Here is a 20,065-nt window from a genome sequence, read left to right as displayed (position 1 = left end):
GAGGTTTGCTTGCGACAGAGCTGCAATTTAGTGACTCCTGGCTCTGACCACCAGCTGATGTTCACAGAGATCCCACAATCTCAACTGTTTGCCTTTGACTTCCAAATGCCAAATTAACTTTTTTTTTACTAATTTCCAAAGAGATGCTACAGGAGTAGTTGGAGATTTAGGAACACCTCTGCAGATGCTTTCACACACTGTCGGGAGTGGTGTCCAACCTGCTTTCTGGCATGTGGGCTGATTGACTTGCCCTGTGCTGAAGATTGTTGTTCTGCTCTTTTTCTACTGTATGACTGTCAAAGAGCTTTAGAGTTCATGGTGTGAGCATTCAGACCTAGTGCAGCTGCGCCTGCTGCTCCAACAGCTACTTTATATCCCAGGCAGGTCACAGCACAGGACAAAAAGCAGCTATGCTGCTAGTCCGTGAGTCAGAAAGCATCTTCCACCTGGGAAGAAAACTGTTATGCCAATAGATTATGTACCTTAATTCTCCAGTTACTAAGATGATGTTGATCAGTTCATTTCTACTTAGTCTTGTAAAACTGCGTGACTAGAACTACCTCATAATGGTTTAAAATGGGCAATACTTTTGCATTAATAACTTCTATATATTTACACTTTTTTACTAACATGAGAATAAAGAGCTAAGTGAAACGTCTTTGCTAATGAGCGTGCATCTGACTTCACAGCTTCAGCAATCTACTGAAGCTTTACCAATGACACAATCATGAAAACAGTTAATTAGGGAAAACTGAAAGTTAACATTTTTCTCAAATAGTGCTGGTTGATGACAGTATTTTGGCTTGTGATAAAAGGAAATAAGTTGTTGAATTCTGAACATCTTCCTCCTTCTGGCACAATTTTTCAGGTATTAAAAAACAATTGCTTTCTCCCTTCAAAGCCTTGAGGGTTTCTGGTCAGAAACCCAGGTTTGCTGACACTTGGGACCAGCACTACTGCTTGGTGGTGATGGGAGGTGGCTCGGGCCATCACCTCTGTCCCAGCCACAGTGCCATGGGTACAAATCAAGATGGGGGGCACTGGTTTATGAGATTTATGTAGAGCCTGGGAGATTTGCCAGATTGCCGCACACATCCAGTGCCTCTTTGAGGGGGTGAAGGCTGCACCATTCTTACAGGGACTTAGGTTGCTCAGTTTCCTCCTTCCTCTTGGATAAATGCTTTATTGGAAAATAGATTCTGAATCTGTACAACTGACAGGTTGGGCAGTCCTCACCGAATAGCTGAAAATTCAGCAGAAGCAAGCACACATGCAGTTCTCTCTGGGGAACAAATGTATCCACAGGAATTTGGCCCATTGCATTTATTTGGCAGGTCTAGAAGAAAGGACTTACATTTGATTTTTAATTGCTTTAATTCTCATATTTCTTAGAGAAGAGCAATGGCAGAAATCAAGTCAGCTGGTACATTTTATATCTGCTACAGCTACCCCTCATGAAGTGCTCTCAGATACGGTAGCTTGGCACTTCTAGTCAGTAACAGCACTGCAGCTCCAGTAGCAGTTCACCATTTTCATGATGTTCGGACTTCTAATAAAGTTTTGTTACCTATTGTTAGGAGACAATACAAACATATCTGTTCTCTAAAGACACCACACCTTTACCAGTGTTCCTATGGGTTTTCTGTAAGCTCCAGGTCATGGGCTAGTCTGAATGACTTCAGTGGTTTTTGTCTGAAGCTGCCTTACCGTATCATGCTGTGAGGAGTAAGCCCAGAGCTCTGAGATGTCATTTTGCCCCTGCTCATTGTAAAAACAAAGCCAAGGACAAGCACTCCTTGCCAAAATCCTTCTGGACCATCAGCGTGCCTAATGTCCCTTGGAATCTGGTAGGGACAGTCCCTGCAGCTCCCGGGGCAGTGCAGAATGCTCTCTCCAGAGCTAACTGTTTGGAAATGCTGAATTACTTAAAATCCCACACATACAGCAGACTCATGGAGTCAAAGAGTAGGAGAGTCAGGAATCTAGCTGCATTTAATATATTCTTGCAAAAATTTTTGATAGTATCTTATTTTCATGATGTTTAGCAGAGGAGCATGCTGTCATTCACCTCCCTTCTCTAATCCATTTCCTACATGTTAGCAAAGGGTAAAAAAATATTTGGGTACTGCACTACAGCTGTGGTGGCTTTATATGAAGACAAATTCCTGAGGCTGGGGTATTGTGACTGGTCTGAAAAAATGTTGTGCGTTCTTCTTTCTTCATTTAAACGGCAAAATCATGGGAAGTTTGCAAAGGATGGGGGTGGAAGAAATGTTTATTGTTTTCCAAAAGTGGGTGAGAGGTTGGAACACAATTGAAATTGGATTGTTCAGATGGTCCTTAACGGTACAGATGAAGCCTGTTTGGATGGAGTTTTTAACTACTTTATTTCAATTGTCTTGTGAAAAAGTTGTGAAAAACAGTCATCTGTATTTAGAGCAATTTATTTCCTTTTTTAATTGACTTCTGAAGCAGGAATACTTTATCAGCAATTTGCTGCTGAGAGCACTAGGACCTTCTGTGAAGCAAATCAGTTCTCACCTGGCTGGAGAGGATGAGGAGGATGGTTTGGGCTCTGGTGCTGAGGCTGTGACTGGCACAGGTCTTCAGTGCTGGACTGACTCTGCTGCCTTTGAAGTCAGCCAGAAAACAGGAGCCGATTCAAAGTGGTTTTTTGGAACCACCCCCTTTGTCAGAAAGCACCGATTCCCTAAACACCCTCAGTGTGTTGGAAATAAACGTGAGCTCCTCCACTCTGCTTTTATTGCTAAAGTGCTTTGTGAAAACCAGCAAGAGGGTGTTACCAGCTTATGGCTTTGCCAAGGCAGTAAGGTGGAGTGGCATGTGGGAACGAAGCCTTGTTTATTCAGGTTTTATAATTACTTTGATACAATTTTAGCTGAAGCATGTTGGGTCAAGCAGTTCCTGGTTTAATACACTTTCTGTTTAGTCATAAGCTGCAGATTTAAGAATTTACCAAATACCTATTCAACAGCCACTTTTTACTATTGTGCATTGATCATCTACAAATATGCATATAGTAACTGTATGTTGTATTTTTATTTATCTGTTTTTACTTAAGTAACTAGTTTTAGGTGTCAAATCTCCCCTGGCGTCTACTAAATTTTTGGATAGGTTTTAAAGATGAGAGAAATCAATCCTTGGCTTGAACTCATAATAAAGACAGGTGAGCACAGTAGTAGCAGAGCTTTTCCCTCTCCTGTGTCATGGGTGTGGTTTAGTTTTACAGTATTTTCTTGACTGGCCCATTAGATCTAGAAGAGAGGAATATCCTCCATGGTGAGGTGCAGCCTAGGAGACGGTGGTTTCGATGCAGAAGCACCTAAGGAGTGCTCGCGGGCGAGCTCTCTGGGGTAGGGAGGACCGGGTAGAACACTGCGCAGCAGCCTGGAAACTTCACAGCAGTGATAACCCGCTATGGGGATGCACCACACCTACCTGGGAATTCATGCAGAAGTTGTAGAGAGTTTGTAGCAATGAAATGTTGCTATTTATAGGCACTGGGAAAGTTTATGGTTTGTGTTTGCAACTGCAGGTGAACAAATAAACTGCAAAATTGTATATTCCTTTATCCTCTTTGTTCAGTTGTTAAACCACCAGGTTTCTTCTCCAGAAGCATACCTGTTTCTTTTGATTTCTTGATTTAACGTCTCTAACCAAGGCATCTGCCAGTTACTCCAAAAGAGTTTGGAGAGCTGCTTTTTAGTTTTGCTATACTTTTTATAACTTTTTAAACAACTCCAAGGTGTTTCTGGGGGACAAAAATAAATCCATTTTTTTTTCCTGAGAAAGGAACATCTTATAATTAGGAATAACAAGAAATTCATGTTTGTAACAAATGAATTATAGCCTACAAAGTGGCTTGAACTTTTTCAGCTTAAAGCTGCTTTGGAAGCTTAACATGGGATTAATATTTGAAGTATGCCTGGACTATCAAGAAGTTAATCGATGGATTGTGAGCTATACCCACTTAAAAGGTACAGACATGGAGATCAGTGCATTCTCCACAAGAGGCTCTTAATGATTTCCTTTCAGAGGCTGTGCACACTATCTTAATTATACAGGAGCCTACGTAAAGATACCATTGGACTGGATCCAACAAAAGCTAAAGCAAACAATATGACAACGAAAAGGGCACTTGCGTCATTTCACTTTAGCGTTTATAATACAAACAATAACCGGCAAATAAAAAGCTTCTAGCCTATGGTGTGCTCAGTAGTGCCAGCATAATTACTCCTTCACATGTAATCATTAAAACAAAGAATGCCATAACCGAAAATACTGGGACAGTCTTTTTTCCTTCATGATTTGTCTGCATAAAAGCTAGACCACCTTTCAGCAAGGACGCACGTTTCCTGCGGTGTTCTGCTGGCTTCATGAGGTTAATCATCTCTACGTTTCACAGATAAGACTTTCTGTGTCATCTTCTGTGTGCGTGAGTGCACACATCCACTGAAAAAAAAAGCATCAAAAAGGTTGGGTGATAAAGCTGGCAGTGAAACTGAGGTGCTGGAGCTCTCTCTCATTAGAGATGCCATTGCTTTCTGTGAAGGGTAGATTTTGAGATGCCCAGTAATGGTTATTAAAATGATCAGTTTTCCTGCATGGCAAGTCTGGTATTAAATCCACCTTGTGAAACTAAAGCTTCTGGATCCAAGAGATCCCAAGCTATTGTTTTGGAGAACTCAATTTTAGCATGTGATGTTGGCTGTGGCAGTGCACTGTTAACGTGCTTTCTCTGATGTCCAGATCTTTACACGCTATTCTATAAAAGGGTACTGATGTGGCTTCAAATGTCAGACCACTCTGACATTTCTCTGCATCTTTGACTGCATTAGGTATATTCAGAGACAGGCAACACCCTTCGAATGTTTCTCAATATTGCTACCAAAAAAGTTATCACAGTGTTACTTAGTACCATCTTATTGCCAAACCATCTGGATGGTGCCAGGGGGCTTCAGAGGATGGTAGGTAGAGGAAGGGGTTCTCCCTCATCCCTTATCAGCTTTTCTTACCTTCCTCTGACCACTCTGGGGGCAGTTCCTATCCCTTGGAAACTTCAGCCCTTCATGGAGGCTCCGTTGCAGAGTGCTGTGGTAGGCTCCAGAGCCTCCTCCTTCCACTTCTAGGGAAGACCCCCGCCTCACACCACAGCGCAGCATCCTGCACTCTCTTCAGGGGACACCAAGACCTACACTTGTTGCACACACGGCACTTTACTGTGTCCCAGTGTGTTTTGAGGAGAGAAGAGCACCATTTTCTGTAGGAAGATGGGAGGATGCACAGCCCTCCTCACGCTTTGAGCAAGTCAAAAGCTCTGAAAGGGGCATGCACATGGCAGGATGGGCACAGGTGAGCTCACAGGATTGACAGCTGTCAGCACAACAGCAGTGACACTCAATACATGTTAGAGATGAATGTACAACACTTCTGGTCCCTACACCCACCAGAGTATGGGACAGAGGAAGGGAGGACCACAAATGGCATGTTTCTAAGTACAAAACAACTGCCTCCATTCATGCTGAATGGCAGGGCTCAAAGGGTTGTAGTGAATGGGGCTACATCTGTCTGGTGCCTGGTCACCAGCAGTGTTCCCCGGGGCTCAATTCTAGGGCCAGTTCTGTTCAATATATTTATCAATGATCTAGATGCAGGAGTTGAATGCACCATTAGCAAGTTTGCTGATGATACCAAACTGGGAGGTGCTGTTGACTCTCTTGAGGGACAAGAGGCCTTGCAGAGGGATCTAGATAGATTGGAGCATTGGGCTATGATTAATGGGATGAAATTTAACAAGTCAAAATGCTGGATTCTGCACCTGGGACAGAGTAATGCTGGGCACAATATAAATTGGGAGAGGAGTGGCTGGAGAGCAGCCCTGCAGAAAGGGATCTGGGGGTGCTGGTTGACAGCAATCTCAATATGAGTCAGCAGTGTGCCCTGGCAGCCAAGAGGGCAAACCACATCCTGGGGTGCACCAAACACAGCATAGCCAGCTGGTCAAAAGATGTGATTATCCTGCCGTATTCAGCGGTGGTGTGGCCTCACCTTGAACCGTGTGCAGTTCTGGGCCCCATAATTTAAGAAGAGTGTGAAGGTCCTTGAATGATTCCAGAGGAGGGCAACAAAGCTGGTGAAAGGGCTGGAAGGCCTGTTCTATGAGGAGCAGTTAAGGATTTTGGACTTGTCTAGTTTGGAGAGGAGGAGGCTGAGGGGTGACCTCATTGCTCTCTACAGCTTCCTGAGGAGGGGAAGTGAAGAGGGAGGTGCTGAGCTCTTCTCCTTGGTATCCAGTGATAGGACGTGTGGGAATGGTTCAAAGCTGCATAAGGGGAGGTTTAGACTGGACATTAGGAAGCATTTCTTTACTGAGAGGGTGGTCAAACACTGGAACAGGGTTCCTAGAGAGGTGGTCAATGCCCCAAGCCTGTCAGTATTTAAGAGGCATTTGGACAATGCCCTTAACAACATGCTTTAACTTGGTCAGCCCTGAAGTGGTCAGGCAGTTGGACTAGATGATCGTTGTAGGTCCCTTCCAACTGAAATAGTCTATTCTATTCTACAGAAGGGTCAGAATAGTTTTAAACTTTAATAATACATTTTTTTAACATAATTCAGGTTTTCCAATGCTAGTAAAGCCTGACATAAATAAGGAGTGTTTGAAAGCTGAATTCTTGCTGTTGTCAGGAAGCCATGATTCAAGGCACACTGACCCATCCCTTCCAATGGTGAGGCTAGAAGCCTGTTGAAAAGAGGGACATGAATCAAATACACCATAACAGTCCAGTGCATCCCGCTCTAACAGCAATGATAGGAGCCTTCGTAAAACTATATCATGTTCTTATCCTTTAGGTGTCATGTTCTGTAGTATCTCCCCTAATCAAATTACCTCCTAGCTTATTTACACAAAAGGCAGAGTCCTTATCTTTAGCAGGGCAGTTTTTTCTCACTTCCATATCTACTGCCCTCAATTTTCTACCTGTGATAATCAAACCATTCCCGTACTAAGTGATTGTGTACTTGGAGAGAGGCACAGGTACTAGGGTAGGTATGAGAGCACTGGCTAACTGCAGGGAAGTGGGAAATAGGAGCTGCAGAAAGACTGAGCTCTGGGGGTTTAACCAGCCTCGTAGGGAACATGCAGACATTGACTCTTCCCAATGTACAGCAAAGAAGGAAAGTTTTCCTCTGGTTGACAGCTAATTTTAAAGAGCTGAGTTTATTTTTTTGGACACTGCACTTGGACTTCCAGTTAATATTTTAATCTATTAAATGGACGGGAAAAATCACCGGCAGAGTTCAGGGCTTGGAACGATGTGAGTTTGAATTAATTAATGCTCCCAAAGGCAGTATTAATTTAGTACCTAAAGGGGGCTAGGCAGATAAAGCCCTCTGATAATTTAGCACCAGAAGGCTTGAACTTCCGTGTAATGGAATAACTTCTCTGGGCAGCGCAGGTTCTGTTCCCAGTTATTTTTGGCGTCATGTTTACCACTACCAGTCCTTGCTATGCTCTCTAAGGAGCTGAGTTTAAAGTTAATGAGACTTCTGTGCACAAAGGGTTTGCCAGCCTGGACCGTAGACAGCAGTGGGGTACCCGATTAGTACAAAATGTGACGGTTTTGTGACTTGGCCTTCCGCCCAGTGGGAGCTACTTCTGTTGACCACATCAAATGAATTCACATAAGTCACCGAAGAATTGCAGACCAGGAATGGCTGTTGGTTGCTACTGGGTCAGATCAGCTTCTGACCAGTCCGCTAGAGAAATATCCTGTACTCCAAACACAGGAGTATCCATTTATAAACATTTAAAAATATATACGACAAGATGGAGTTGTTAGACTGGAAAATCCTCTTTAGCATGATACCATCTGATCGTTAAATGTCTACGGAAAAGGGCTGAAATAGCATAGTGACTCATCAAGGAGTTATTGAAATGTGTAAATAAATCTTTCTTTAGAATTTATTGATCAGTGTGGAAGAGCTCATGAAGGCAAATATGCCTTTTTGTCTTTAAGCAGCTTCACACAGGAAGTCTGGCCTTTACACAATTCTTTGACTACCCCTAAGTCCAGAAGTAGTTACTTTATGTATACTGGAAGAAAACCCGATGATTTTCTTCCTTTTATTCCAGCTTCATTTTAATGGGATTATAAACTGACTTTTTAAACATAGATAGAATTTTCTTCTGTTTCCTGCTGCAATATTCTTTAATTGACAGTCTGTTGTTGGCCAGGTGTTAGCTTGAGGGAGCTGTAACACTTGCATCCCCTCCCTCTGTGCGGGCTCTCCCTCTCGCCTCCCATGCTCCTGCTGCCAAGGATTGGGTTTATACTGATGCCATTCTGAGCTGCGTTGTTTGAACTGATGTCTCAGCACTGAGCGAATGAGATTTATAGCAAATAATGTGAATATGCCAAGACTATCTAGCCCATCTTAGCTGTGGTTTTGCTTGGGAACTCTTACTGTTTTCCGTTTATAATTTTCTCCTGATATTTTTTGTCCTACCATTGGTCACAGACATAGGATAACTTGGTCAACGCCTTAAAGTCAATAGTATTATCACTCTGGAATTTCTTGTACTTCCCAAGGAAACAAAATGCATTAATTTTAGAGCTGAGTCAAGCCCACAAATGAATTGGCACAGCGGGTAAACATTTGACAGCACATTTTCGTAACTAGCTAGTCACGCACACTGAGCTGTTCAGTTCCAGATGACAATCGAGGGACGTGTCCTCTGGGCTTACTCGTGCACAGCTTTTGTGTGGACTTTGTGATGAGGAGTGATTCTCAAGCTCATATTTCATGTTGGTTTGTTTAAAATCTTAATTTCCTAAGAAAACAGAGATTATATAGATTATTTTCCTCTCCTCCTCTTGTCATAATTTCTGAATTTACTGGCCAATTTCAGCCCAATTCTAGAGAGGGAAGAGGACTCGATGATGTTAAGTTTTCAGTATGTTTCACGAAACAGATAGTTAGACAGCTGAGTGGCAAAGGCTGCACCATGAAATTGCTCATTATTGGACAACAGGCAATATACAGAAGAGAGACATGTTACAAATGCTCCAATGATGGAAGACTTAGTGGAAGCAAAAATATCCAGCCACAAAGCCTAAATCCATAGGAAACTTGACTGCCTTCATTCTGGAGCTGATAAAACTTTATTTCACTGATTTGTTGCAAAAAAAAATCCATTCTGTGAGTTTTCTAAATGGATTTGGAAGGAAATGTATGGTACATTGGTGAGACCTGGATGTGCTGGGTTCCCTTGTTTTGTCTTCCTGCAGATCACCGTTTAACAGTGGACAACACAACAGCCACTCCATACCTCAATGCATGTTAAAAAGCTTATCCTAAATATGCATAGTTTTATCAGCGATCCCAGTGAGAGCAGAAACAGGTCTCAAAATATTAGCAGAGTGCTTTTGAATGTGAAGAATAAGACAAAGAAAGATCTTTTAAGTGCAGGTAAATATCTCCCTCCTATATTTTTCATGGGTACTTCCTTTATCAGCCATTTGGAACATACAACATTTAAAACTTATGAGGAGGAACAATATTTATAAATGAAATTACTGTCTTCAAGTTCTTCAACTGTAAAAGTAGAGCACGGAATCCTGTAGTATAGGGTAGTGTAGGATACAGGTGCATAAACAGACACAGTCCCGACGCTATAGTCTTGTAAGTGTGGTGTTCAGAAAGGGAATGAATACGGTTGCTAAAATTAAAGAAAGACGGCATTGAATGAGAGAATTCACAGAATCAGCTTCAAAATTAAAATGAACCACAACCTTAATTTCCTGCATCTGTGGATTTATTTCCTTAGCCTGCTCTCTTGGCAAAGATATTCATGTCTTCAAAAATTATAACTACCCATTTACATAATTCACTGACATGAAGTGCATTTACATCTTGGAAGATTTAAAGCCACTTTTACTCTCTCCTCTTCTCCATGGTGTTTGTGTTCGTACATTTATGTGTACTTGGCCTCAGTTCCCTCTATCTGATTTGGTGGTGCAGCTGTAATCCACTTCAGTACAGATATCCGGCTCTTCCTTTAGAAACTTCCCCTTGCTATGCTATAGCTCTTGTAAACGCCCTGACGGAAGTGGGTTTTTTCCTCCTTCCTCCTGCTGCAAGAGGTCCCAGAAATACAAGTCACTTTATAAAACAGACATTTGGTTTGAAAGGAGCCTAAAGAGGTGTAGTTTTGCATTAACTTTAATGCATTTGTTTCTTACCTTATAGAAACATCATGCATATCACTCATGTATAAACAAAATGACTGGCAAAGCCATGGAGACTGTCCTAGCATTTTAATTTATTAGAGTAAAACTGCCAGGTTATTTTCCATCCTGTCTACTCCATATATTTGAGAGAGAACATCTGTCTGGTAACTGTGATTGTTCTGAATCAAGTATACGATTTTCTTCTTTATGGAGAAAAATACTTGAATGACAGTCCAGATGTGATTACCTTTGACTTGCAACATTTCCCTTCAAATATGTAATTTTTAAAATGAAAATTTAGAAAAAATATGAAATGTGTAATATTATTGTTTTATGGCATCATTTTTTAAATTTACTATCTTATGGCATATGTATTTCATTCGATACAAGGATACACTGTTCTGCCGTAGCAATATAGTATTTCAGTTACTCGGTTTGATTCCTGCAAGCCATGATGATATGAAACAAGTGAGGTTTCCTTTAAGTATGTTAAGTATGTTAAGAAAATCTTCAGAGGTCTAAAATGGCAGAGAATCTTGGCATGGTCAGCATCAGCATTGAGAGAGACAAGGCTCTCAAAAAGCCTAAAACAATAAACAGATAATGGCTTACAAGACTCCTCCCCCCCCCACCCCCACCCCCCCAAAAAAAAGAGGCATTTCCACTGACAGAGAGAAGCCTACAGATGCTTTGTGGGAGAAAGAGGTGCTGGTCAGTCTCCTGCCATCACCAGAACAGAAGGACCAGGGAGGTGAGATACACTTGGAGAAGCCGGGAAGTTGCCAATACAACCTGAAGAAGAGCCAGCAGCACCTTCCCAGCCACCATCACCTTGGAGGAGCTCTGCGAAGACTGACCTCCAGCCTTTTACTTTTATTTGCAGATGCAGGGTGTGTTATGGAGAAGTCAGGAGACCAAACTGCTCATCCCTGCAGAGGGCAATCCGAACTAAAATATTGCAAAAGGCAGTGGCAGGCCCTTTCTCTTTGACATGGAGTAGATACTATCCATGTCTGGCCAGGTTGTCTTTTTCATTTATAGTATAACAGAGGCCTCAGTAGACTTTCTTTTTTTTAATAATCTTGGCCTAGAAAGAAATCGCTTAATGTAACAAAGTGCATTTACTAAAATGGAGCTGTGGAAACTTTAAAGATGTACATGACACTGGGTTGTGTGTTTCTTCACACATTCTCCTGCTCTTAAACACAGACCCTGCCAAAGCAAATAACTGCACAGTATTTATCATAGCTTTGTTACTATGTAGGACTATTTTTTGTTAAATGCTTGCTAAGGTGAACTATTTGTTAGCTCCTCCTCTCTTCTGTCTGGAAAAAGCCGACAACATGGAAATCCAATTGTGGTCATGAAATGTTGCTGACTTTGAGCTGCTTGTCCCAGGATCAGACCTACGTTAGGCAGCAGCATGCAGTTTCTCCTATTGTCAAGAACTGGTTCTCACTGCCATGTGACAGTCCAACAGAAGTCTTTTGTCTTATTGCACCACTTCTTTAAATGATACAGCCTTTAAAATTACTCCCATTTCTTCTGTCAAAGAAGGCACTAGGCACATAGACAGTTTTGCTTGTTTTTTTATTTTTTTTTATTTTAGGGTGTAAACCTATTCCTAATTACCCTGTCTAGAAAATTCTGTATGTGTTATCTGCTCGTGTGGTCCTAGTGTCCTCTCCTTGGCAAGATCTGTGCAATGGGGCTTTGGGGACTGGTTGACAGCACGTTGTCACTGGTTGACAGATGGTTGTCCTGGTGGGATGGGCTTAGCCCTCTGCTGAGCTGGAAAACAGAGGAAACTGCTTCCAAATCTGGCCAGTCCAGACCTCAGCAGCACCTCTTGATCCTGTTTGCTCTCATCCTCCTCTGGCACTGAATGTCTGTAGTTCCTGGGGAGGCAGCAGACAGAGGAAGAAGTGTGGGCCCTGACCATGCTACCAAGGGCCCAGCTACATAGCCTGTAAATACTTCTTTGGTTTCCAGAGGCTTATCCCTATCCCTCCATACTATATACTATATATCCCTCCATATATAGATAAATTGTGTAATCCTTCCTGAACAGTGAAGGATGTCTTGATATACAGATCTAGCAGGGAAACAATCTGCTCAAAAGCGTGGGGAAGCCTAGCCCTAGTATAGCAGGAAAGTGCTACTCACAATGCACTCAGACAGGGGAACAAGTCCCCAAGGGAACTGGTGGAAACACCCCATTTATGTCTTTTTGAATTGTGTAGGAATGTATTTTTTTTAGACAATCCTCTATCTAAAAGAATCCTCTGCAGGCAAAAATTGAATTAAGTCCTCTTCAAAGTTTTTTGCTCTTTTAAAAACAAAAGACAGTGACTTAGTGGCATTCCTTGGGCTAAATGGTATCTCTGTGTGTGTGTGTGTATTTATATGCACATTTATATATTCAAGGCCAACACCCAGATGACAAATGTGAGAGTTCTTTTATTGTTATTCTTAAAACGTGTGTGTGTTTTTTACTGTGATGCCTGTGGTTACAAATCTCCCTTTAGGAATTTATAATGTAGTGTAAATCACAATTTTCCTCTTATCTAATTACTGCTTATGCATTTTTTATTTGAATAGTTTCAAAAATAATTTAGGAAAAAAAAAGTTGGTCTGATTTAAGTGACCAGATGACCTGACAGGATTTATTTCTTTGAAGTACGACTACCAAATTATATTCTGAAGCAAGAGAAGCTTTTATTACAGAACAAACCACTTTTTGATTACAAGTATTAAAAGCAATAACAAGCCAGATATTTTCCTTAGAAAAAAGTTCTACTTATTCTACAAACGGAGTGTGCAGTCTTTACTCATATAGAGTCAAAGAGAACTTGCTGGGATGGTATGAAGGTGCAAGTGAGAGTCCACTGCTGTATGTGGCAGGACTTCATTGCGAAAAGCTACTGGCTGCTGTTTACATTTCAAACATTCTCTGAATAAGTGTTGTCACAACAGACAAGCAATTATAGACAATAATGCCAGTAATTTGTGGATTAAGAACTCCTTAAGGATGTATTGGCACGGCGGCAGACAGTAGCTGCTTTTAGCTTGCAACTGTTCACCCTTAGCTGTGCCAGCAAAACTGTTTCTTCCCAGAAGCTATTGTGTTCCCTCGGAGGCAGCAAAACAATGGCAGGGGTTAAACTTCTCCTGGTCCTCCCTCCCACCCCAGCCCTCTCCGACAGCTCTCACCCAGACAGCTTAACCTCAAAGAGTCATTTTAAATAGATACATCTATTTATGCATATGCACAAAATAGAAATATGGACCATTATGTCAAAGTAATGCTGTGCTAGGCTCTTGCCAACAAAACCAGAAAAATCAGGATTTTCAGATTCCAGTACTGTAAATATACCTGCAAGGAACTTCAGCTGAAGGCCAAGCCCCAGCACGCTGTGGCGGCGGAGGGTGCAGGACGCGTGCTGGCCCTCTGAGTCACCCCTCGGGACACCCGTGGCTCAGGACACGTTCCATATTAGCTTATGCAAACACATGTAGGGTGCGAAACATGCCATGCTGAGAAAATGTTGATCGTTTTGATGATGAACAAGAAAGATTCAAGTGTAGTTTGCTCTTTTTTTCAAAAATACCAACATTTAAAAATATAATCCCGAAAGACGTATGGCAACAAACCCTTTCAGGGACAAATGAAATACACTTTCTTTGTGCTACTGTTTTGTTTTCATCTCAGTACAATGCATTCGGAAAATGCGAGTGTGTTTAGGAAAATGGCTCACGTAACGAGGAGAAATTAATCTTAGGAAGGCCGTATATATGTAAAGTAGTGGATGGGTTCAAGGGGTTAGGAAAAAGAAGAAATGTGTTGCTCTCATTAACTCAAATATTTTTTGTAGGGGAAAAACATCACAGAAATTCCTTGATAGGTTTGAACTATAAAGCTGGAAAATGAAAGGATATTTACTGAGCACCATTAACCTGGTACTTCCCTAGGCAGATTTTTCTTTAAACAAAAGGTATCTCATGTGCCCGCCTGTCAAGGCCAGCTAAACTGCCAGAGGACTCTGGTCCTTTTTTGCTGTTTGTGCTTAGTAATTCAGCACCTTTTCCTGAAGATGCTGTAAAAGACCTTTTTGAAAAGCTGCTTTCTCCCAGGCGCCGTGGCTGGAGGCAAGCTCGCTGGGAGCGCAGGGTTCAGTGGAGGCGGCAGCCTGACCCCGCGCGGGGAAGCGGCGGGGTCCTGCTCCCCAGGGCAGGCACGACTGGCCTGTCAGGCCCGCAGGGGCTGGCCCGGCCACGGCCACTGTCAGGTCAAGTACAGCCAAGGCAGGGTGCCTGGCACAGGGCTCTCGCTGCAGAGACCTTGGCCAGCATCTCGGGGAGCAAGCAGGAGACAGCGGCTGAGAAACATCTCTCTGTCCCTGACAGTGAAAGCGGCCTTTTGTGCGACACCTCCTTCCCAGACATGCGGACTCGCCTTTTGCTGGGTTTTCAGCTGATTCTGGTTGCTTGAGTACACCCTGAAGCAGATGATAAAGGCTTCAATTGCACCTAAGATGTTAACAGGCCATGTCTGGTACCGTCGGTGTCCCTGCAGATGTCTGCCTGTGTCCAAGCAGAGGCTTATCTGATTTCACACCCCTGAAAACGAGACAGAAAGCTGTGTGTGCCCAGCCAAGCCACTTGTCTTCTTGTGCCTTCCCTCTCCCCAGCACTCCAGTTCCCCGAAGAAAAAATGTCACAAATACTCTTCTGCCCGCTCTGCATGTGTTTTGGTTTGGAAGCATCCTCCGCATGCCCGCGGCTGGCCGGCCGGGCCCAGGCCAAGCAGCGCCGCCGAGCCCAGCCTTCCCCCCAGCGCGGCTGCGGCAGGGTGCCCTCCCTGGGGACCGCACCCGCCGCCCCTTCCCCGGCCGCGCCGCCCCAGCACCGGCCAGCCCGAACCCCGGGACCCCGCATCCCGGCCCCGGGCCGGCCCGGGCGGCGCGGCGCGGGCGGCCCGGCAGGAGGCGAGCTGCCGCCGGCCCCGCTGCCATCACGTGGCCGCCGAGTTTTCTCCCCGCAGCGGTATGAGGAAGTCAGAGCCGCCGCCGCCGCCGTCCGCAGCCCGGGCGGGCGCAGCCTCCGCCGCCGCCTCCCCGCGGTGCGATATGTGAGTACCCGCGGGCAGCGGCATCGGGCCGCGCCGGGCCGGGCCGACCCCAGCCCGGTCCCCTGCCCTCCCGCTGCGGCCCGGGCAGCGGGGCCGGGGCTGGGGCTGGGGCTGGCACCTGCGGGGCCGGGAGCGGCCGTTCGGGGAAAGCCGGGGGGCGGCGGTGAGTGGGTCTGGGGGCCGGCCGGGGGGTGAGCGCGGGGCGGGGCGGGGCGGGGCGGGGCGGGGTAGTGGCGCTCCCGCGGGGCTGCGCGGACGGCGGCCCCGCGCCCCCCGGCGACCCATCCCCGTTGGGACGAACGGACGGACGGCACGGCTCCCCTTCCTTTCCCCCGGCAGGCTGGCTCTCTCTGGCGCTCGCCTCCCGGCGTGAAGCCCCCGCCGGCGCCGCCGTCCCCATGGAGGAGCCCCCGGCGGCGGAGGAGGAGTGGCAAGGGGCGACCCAGAAGAGGAAGGCCTGGGCCAAGAGCCGGGACTCCTGGCAGGCGTCGGAAGCGGAGGATTTCTCGGCAGCGGCGCTGGCCCGCGGCGAGGAGGAAGAGGAGGAAGAAGAGGAGGAGGAGGAGGAGGAGGAGGATCTCGCCGGCGGAGAGCTGCCGCTGGCAGCAGAAGCAGGTCAGTGCCGGGGGGGCGGCGGGGCTGGGGCCGCAGCCCGCGGGCCCCTGCGACCCCCGGGACCCCCGCGGGCCGGCAGCGGGGGCGGCCTCGGAGGGCCGCGACGGGCCGCCCCTGACGGACGGGCCGTTACTGACTGTCGGCTTTTCTCTCCCGCTCTGCCCTTAAGGCCACAGCGTTCCCAACGAGAAGATCGCGATATGGCTGAAGGACTGCAGGTGGGTGCTCCCGCCGAGCCTGCCCCTGCCGCCCCGCTCCGGCGGCCGCCGGCGGGTCGCTGCGGATGCGGGGCCGGAGCCCGCGGCCCCCCACGGCGGGTGGCGGCCGGGCCGTCCCCACGTAGCAGAGGGCTGGAAGTCTCGGCGGCGTCCTCTCCCGTGGGTTAGCGTGGGCATCTGTGTGCTCTGGAGCGGTGTTTGTCATCAGCGCTGCCATGAGCCTTCTGGAGTATAAGTACCCTTCGGTCTTACATGGGTTATATCTCCAGCTGGGGTTGCCAGGGGAGCAGTAGCATACGTACCGATGGCTATAGAAGAGCTGGCTTTTGGCACCTTTTCTTTCCTTGGTGTCTCATGTGATGAGGCTGAAGACTTTCAACCACTGGGGAGGAACTCAGTTTAGGGTAAGAAAGGCAGTGTTATTTTGGAAGCTGCGCCGTTTCTCACCGAGGGGCTCCAGTTTAAAGCCTCCTGTCGCCTTGCCTGGTTTTTGCTGCAGATTTAAAAAAACAGAGCTTACATGGCAATGGCCTCTGTGCTTAGGGGTCTCAAAGAGCGATGGCACAGTTTAGACTAACTTGATTTATCCAAGCCTCTCTCCACGTCTGCTGTATGGGCTGACATGCTTAACTTGCGATGTGGTATATATATTCCATGTTTCTGTTACTATTACAAAATACTTCCTTGGTGTTTGGAATGGGCTGACGGCATTACTTTTTCTTCATCCTCAGTCACATAAACACGTAAATGCTACATCCAGTAGCAGCTGCTTTTGTCACATCTTTTTCTCCATTCAATCCTAGCAGCCCTTGGAGCCAGAGTTGATGGGCAGAAGCTAACAATTAGCTTTCCAGTAGTTAACAATGGCATTTCAAGACCTCTCCTACTTGATATTTCTGGTTTCCTTCTCCTTTTGAGACCAGCTTTGTTAAGATGAAAATTTACCTCTGAGATGAGCTGTGCCTTTGTGATCTTTTGATCCAGTAAGTGGCTGAGCTGAGCTTACTCCCATAACTGAAGTGTGGGCTGCTTTATAGCTACAAGGTCCTCGGTATAATTTTCCTCAGGTATCTACAGGCTGTGCCTTGGAGGAGGTGTTGGCAGCTAGGGGCTTGAAATCATACTGTGTCTCTAAAATACGATGTTCAGGCCTGACAGGCCGTTCTTCCAGAATGCTGGAATGGGAGAAGATTTTTCTGACTTTACCTGAAATCTGGTGTCCTGTTGGTCTAGCAAAATACATCCTTACATCCTTAAAAATAAGTGTTATGAATTCAGTGCTTTATTAAAAGTATTTTTTGAACAGGAAGGGCAAAAAATGGAAGAGTGGAGGGGGAAGAGGCCTCTGAGGGAGAAATTCTTCCTAATGCTGCAGTGCCACTTCTCTCTGTATCTGCAGGATTTCTGTCTAGAACCTTCACTGGTCCTATGATCCTTACTGTTTCCGTACAGGATTTAAGGAATAGCGCAGAACTGCAAACTGACAACATGAACATCTAATAGATGGTCACAAATCTTGAGTAGTAACACAAAGCTTGCAGTTTTATTCTTGTGCTCCAGTAACTATGTGGCACCAAATGCTTCTGTGGAATGTGTTTGCATCTCTGGCAGTTGATTCCCAAAATAAGGGAATCTTATTTTATACTTTATTTCCATATTTTACACATAAGGAAATAAAGCACGAGTTTACCCTTTTGCTAATATGGAGATGCAAATTTAGTTAATGCACGTTTGTGAAACCCATTGTGGCCCTTCCATGGAAGTCTTTTGAGGTATAGCTATTTACTGTTGTAAATCTTTTCAGAAGAATCTTGTGTTCTCCTCAGAAAGATAAAATCTGCATTTTTTTTAAAATCTCTTAAACCAAGCTATTCAGACAGGAGTTAGCCTCTGACTCTGTAACATGCAGGGTGCATGCATATACGGTTCGTATCTGGGAGGTGCAATCCCAGCTGCCTGGAGTGGTCCACGGTCCCTTGTGTTTTAAAACTGCAGAATGGTTTCATTTTTTTGTATCTAATGTAGATGCAAGCAGTAGCTAGTATGTGCAGTAAAATGACTGGTCAACTTGCACTGTTATAAAGTGACTGTATGTATAGAAACCCTGAACTGATTTTCTCTTGATAAGAACGTGTTTAGGAAGAGAGGACAACAGCTGTTGTGAAATTTACAGTTGTTTCCCCCCCTGAAAATTCTTATTAGTTTAATAACACTGTTTTTACCATGGAGCTTTGATTGTTACAAAGCGTGGACAACATACGCTGACTGAGCTTCTGTTTCTGGTCCATTGCACAACCTCATTCTTACAAATTAGCTCTGTTGCAAAAATATAACCATTACTACAAGTGAACAGTTAGTTACTAAAAGAAAGTATTTTCTCTGTTACATATTTCCTAAAAGCAGTCCTCCCCATTTTGTCTGAGTTTCTGTAAGCTTTTTGCGAAATGTACATCAGAAGAAAATTGGTACTTTTAAAGTCTCATTTTCTGGTTTGAGTTGGCAGCAGCACAAAAAGACCCTTAATACCAACCCACTGCATAAATAGATCTTACAAGATTTATTCCTTTGTTTGTTTCCAAAAGCATCAACAGTGTTATAATATGGATAAAAAGAATTACTAGCTGTCCCTTGATATTCCTGTTAGTGATTTGGGGCTCTTACAACTTGGCATCTTTGTTTCACATCTGCTTTGGAGGAGAGAATAACGTTCCTAATATCCCATGCTATTTAACTTGATAGACACATGTTTTTTGTTTGTTTGTTTTAAAAAAAACAACCAACTGCAAAAAAAAAAAAAAAAAAAAAAGCAAGTATGTATCACACTGTGATAAGAATTGTGGAGGCTTAAGAAATGTCAGATGTTACCCAAAGTTTCTGGTTCATTCATGTTTTGGGAATCTCATGCCTTTGAGAAAGGCATCCTTTGCTCTCTCCCTGGTAATTTGAAAACACATTTTGAAGTAATAAGAAAGCTTACAAAGGTTTTTAGTTTTAACTCTTGTAAAGCTAAGACAGGGAACACAAATGTTTGTCTTATACTGATAGAAAAGAAGAAATTTTTGTCAACTCTGTGGTGACGTGTATTATTTTTATTGAGTGTATTTAAACTCTGCCAGTAATACAGGGGATGCGGGGGGTATTTAGGGGCCATCTCCTGTAGATGTGCAGGAAGTGAGTTCTTGAAATGCCGCAGAAAGAAGAGATTTTTTGCTTCAAGTTTAAAATAAACATGGCTCCTGCCCAATTAAGGCTTTAAAAGCTGAGGTTTAAACACTTTTACAGCACAGTGCAAAACCCTTGTCCTGTTCCTGAAGACCACCCTACCACAACTGGTATCTGAGCAAACCAACCTCTGGAATGAGAGGAAGCCTGGAGACTGCATATGGTCCTCTTAACGGCTCAGTACCCATGTCCCATGGCAATGTGGGCATTGAGAGTTCATTCAGTTCTTTTGTAGACTGATACTGAGAGAAGTTATCACCATATATGTTAAAACACAATAACAAATGAGTGAATGCAAGTGGAAAACAGTAGGATCCCTTGATCCAGGCACACGCCCGCTTACTTGCTCTTTGCTCTGGCTGCCCTCCGGTTGCTGTTGGCCTCCCTGTGCTGCTTCTCCCCAGCTGCTGTGCGAAGGCCGCTGGGATGTGTTGGGGACCTGTCGTGGTGCGCCTCTGCCAGGGAGACCTCGTCCTGAGGGCCAGCAAGTGGAAAGGTCCCCCAGCCCTGACCTTCCCGCATACACGGAGCTGCTCTGAGACAGAGCCGGCCAAGCTGGCTCGTGGGCCTTGCTGGTGTAAAACATCCTGGTACAGAAAGAGAGAGCTGTCTGTGCTGTTGTCCGG

General features: G+C 44.9%; 1 protein-coding gene across 3 annotated transcripts in view; it reads left to right on the top strand.

The window, feature by feature from the left end:
• The first annotated feature begins 15,282 nt into the window (after nucleotides 1-15,282).
• Nucleotides 15,283-20,065, top strand: part of ITPRID2 (ITPR interacting domain containing 2) — a 42,895-nt gene continuing 38,112 nt past the window's right edge. For 2 of the 3 annotated variants that reach the window (XM_087732199.1, XM_087732197.1), the window contains exons 1-3: nucleotides 15,283-15,384; nucleotides 15,724-15,999; nucleotides 16,169-16,217. In XM_087732199.1, coding sequence (XP_087588325.1) covers nucleotides 15,783-15,999; nucleotides 16,169-16,217 — 266 coding nt within the window. In that variant the 5' untranslated portion in view covers nucleotides 15,283-15,384; nucleotides 15,724-15,782. Of the gene's footprint in view, nucleotides 15,385-15,423; nucleotides 15,548-15,723; nucleotides 16,000-16,168; nucleotides 16,218-20,065 lie in introns of those variants that run through there. The other variant, XM_087732198.1, reaches the window with a different exon arrangement.

Source organism: Nipponia nippon, unplaced genomic scaffold (assembly GCF_047370975.1).
Source record: "Nipponia nippon isolate SJK-2023a ecotype South Korea unplaced genomic scaffold, ASM4737097v1 scaffold_5, whole genome shotgun sequence".
NCBI lineage: Eukaryota > Metazoa > Chordata > Aves > Pelecaniformes > Threskiornithidae > Nipponia > Nipponia nippon.
This window is presented reverse-complemented; position numbering and strand designations above follow the sequence as displayed.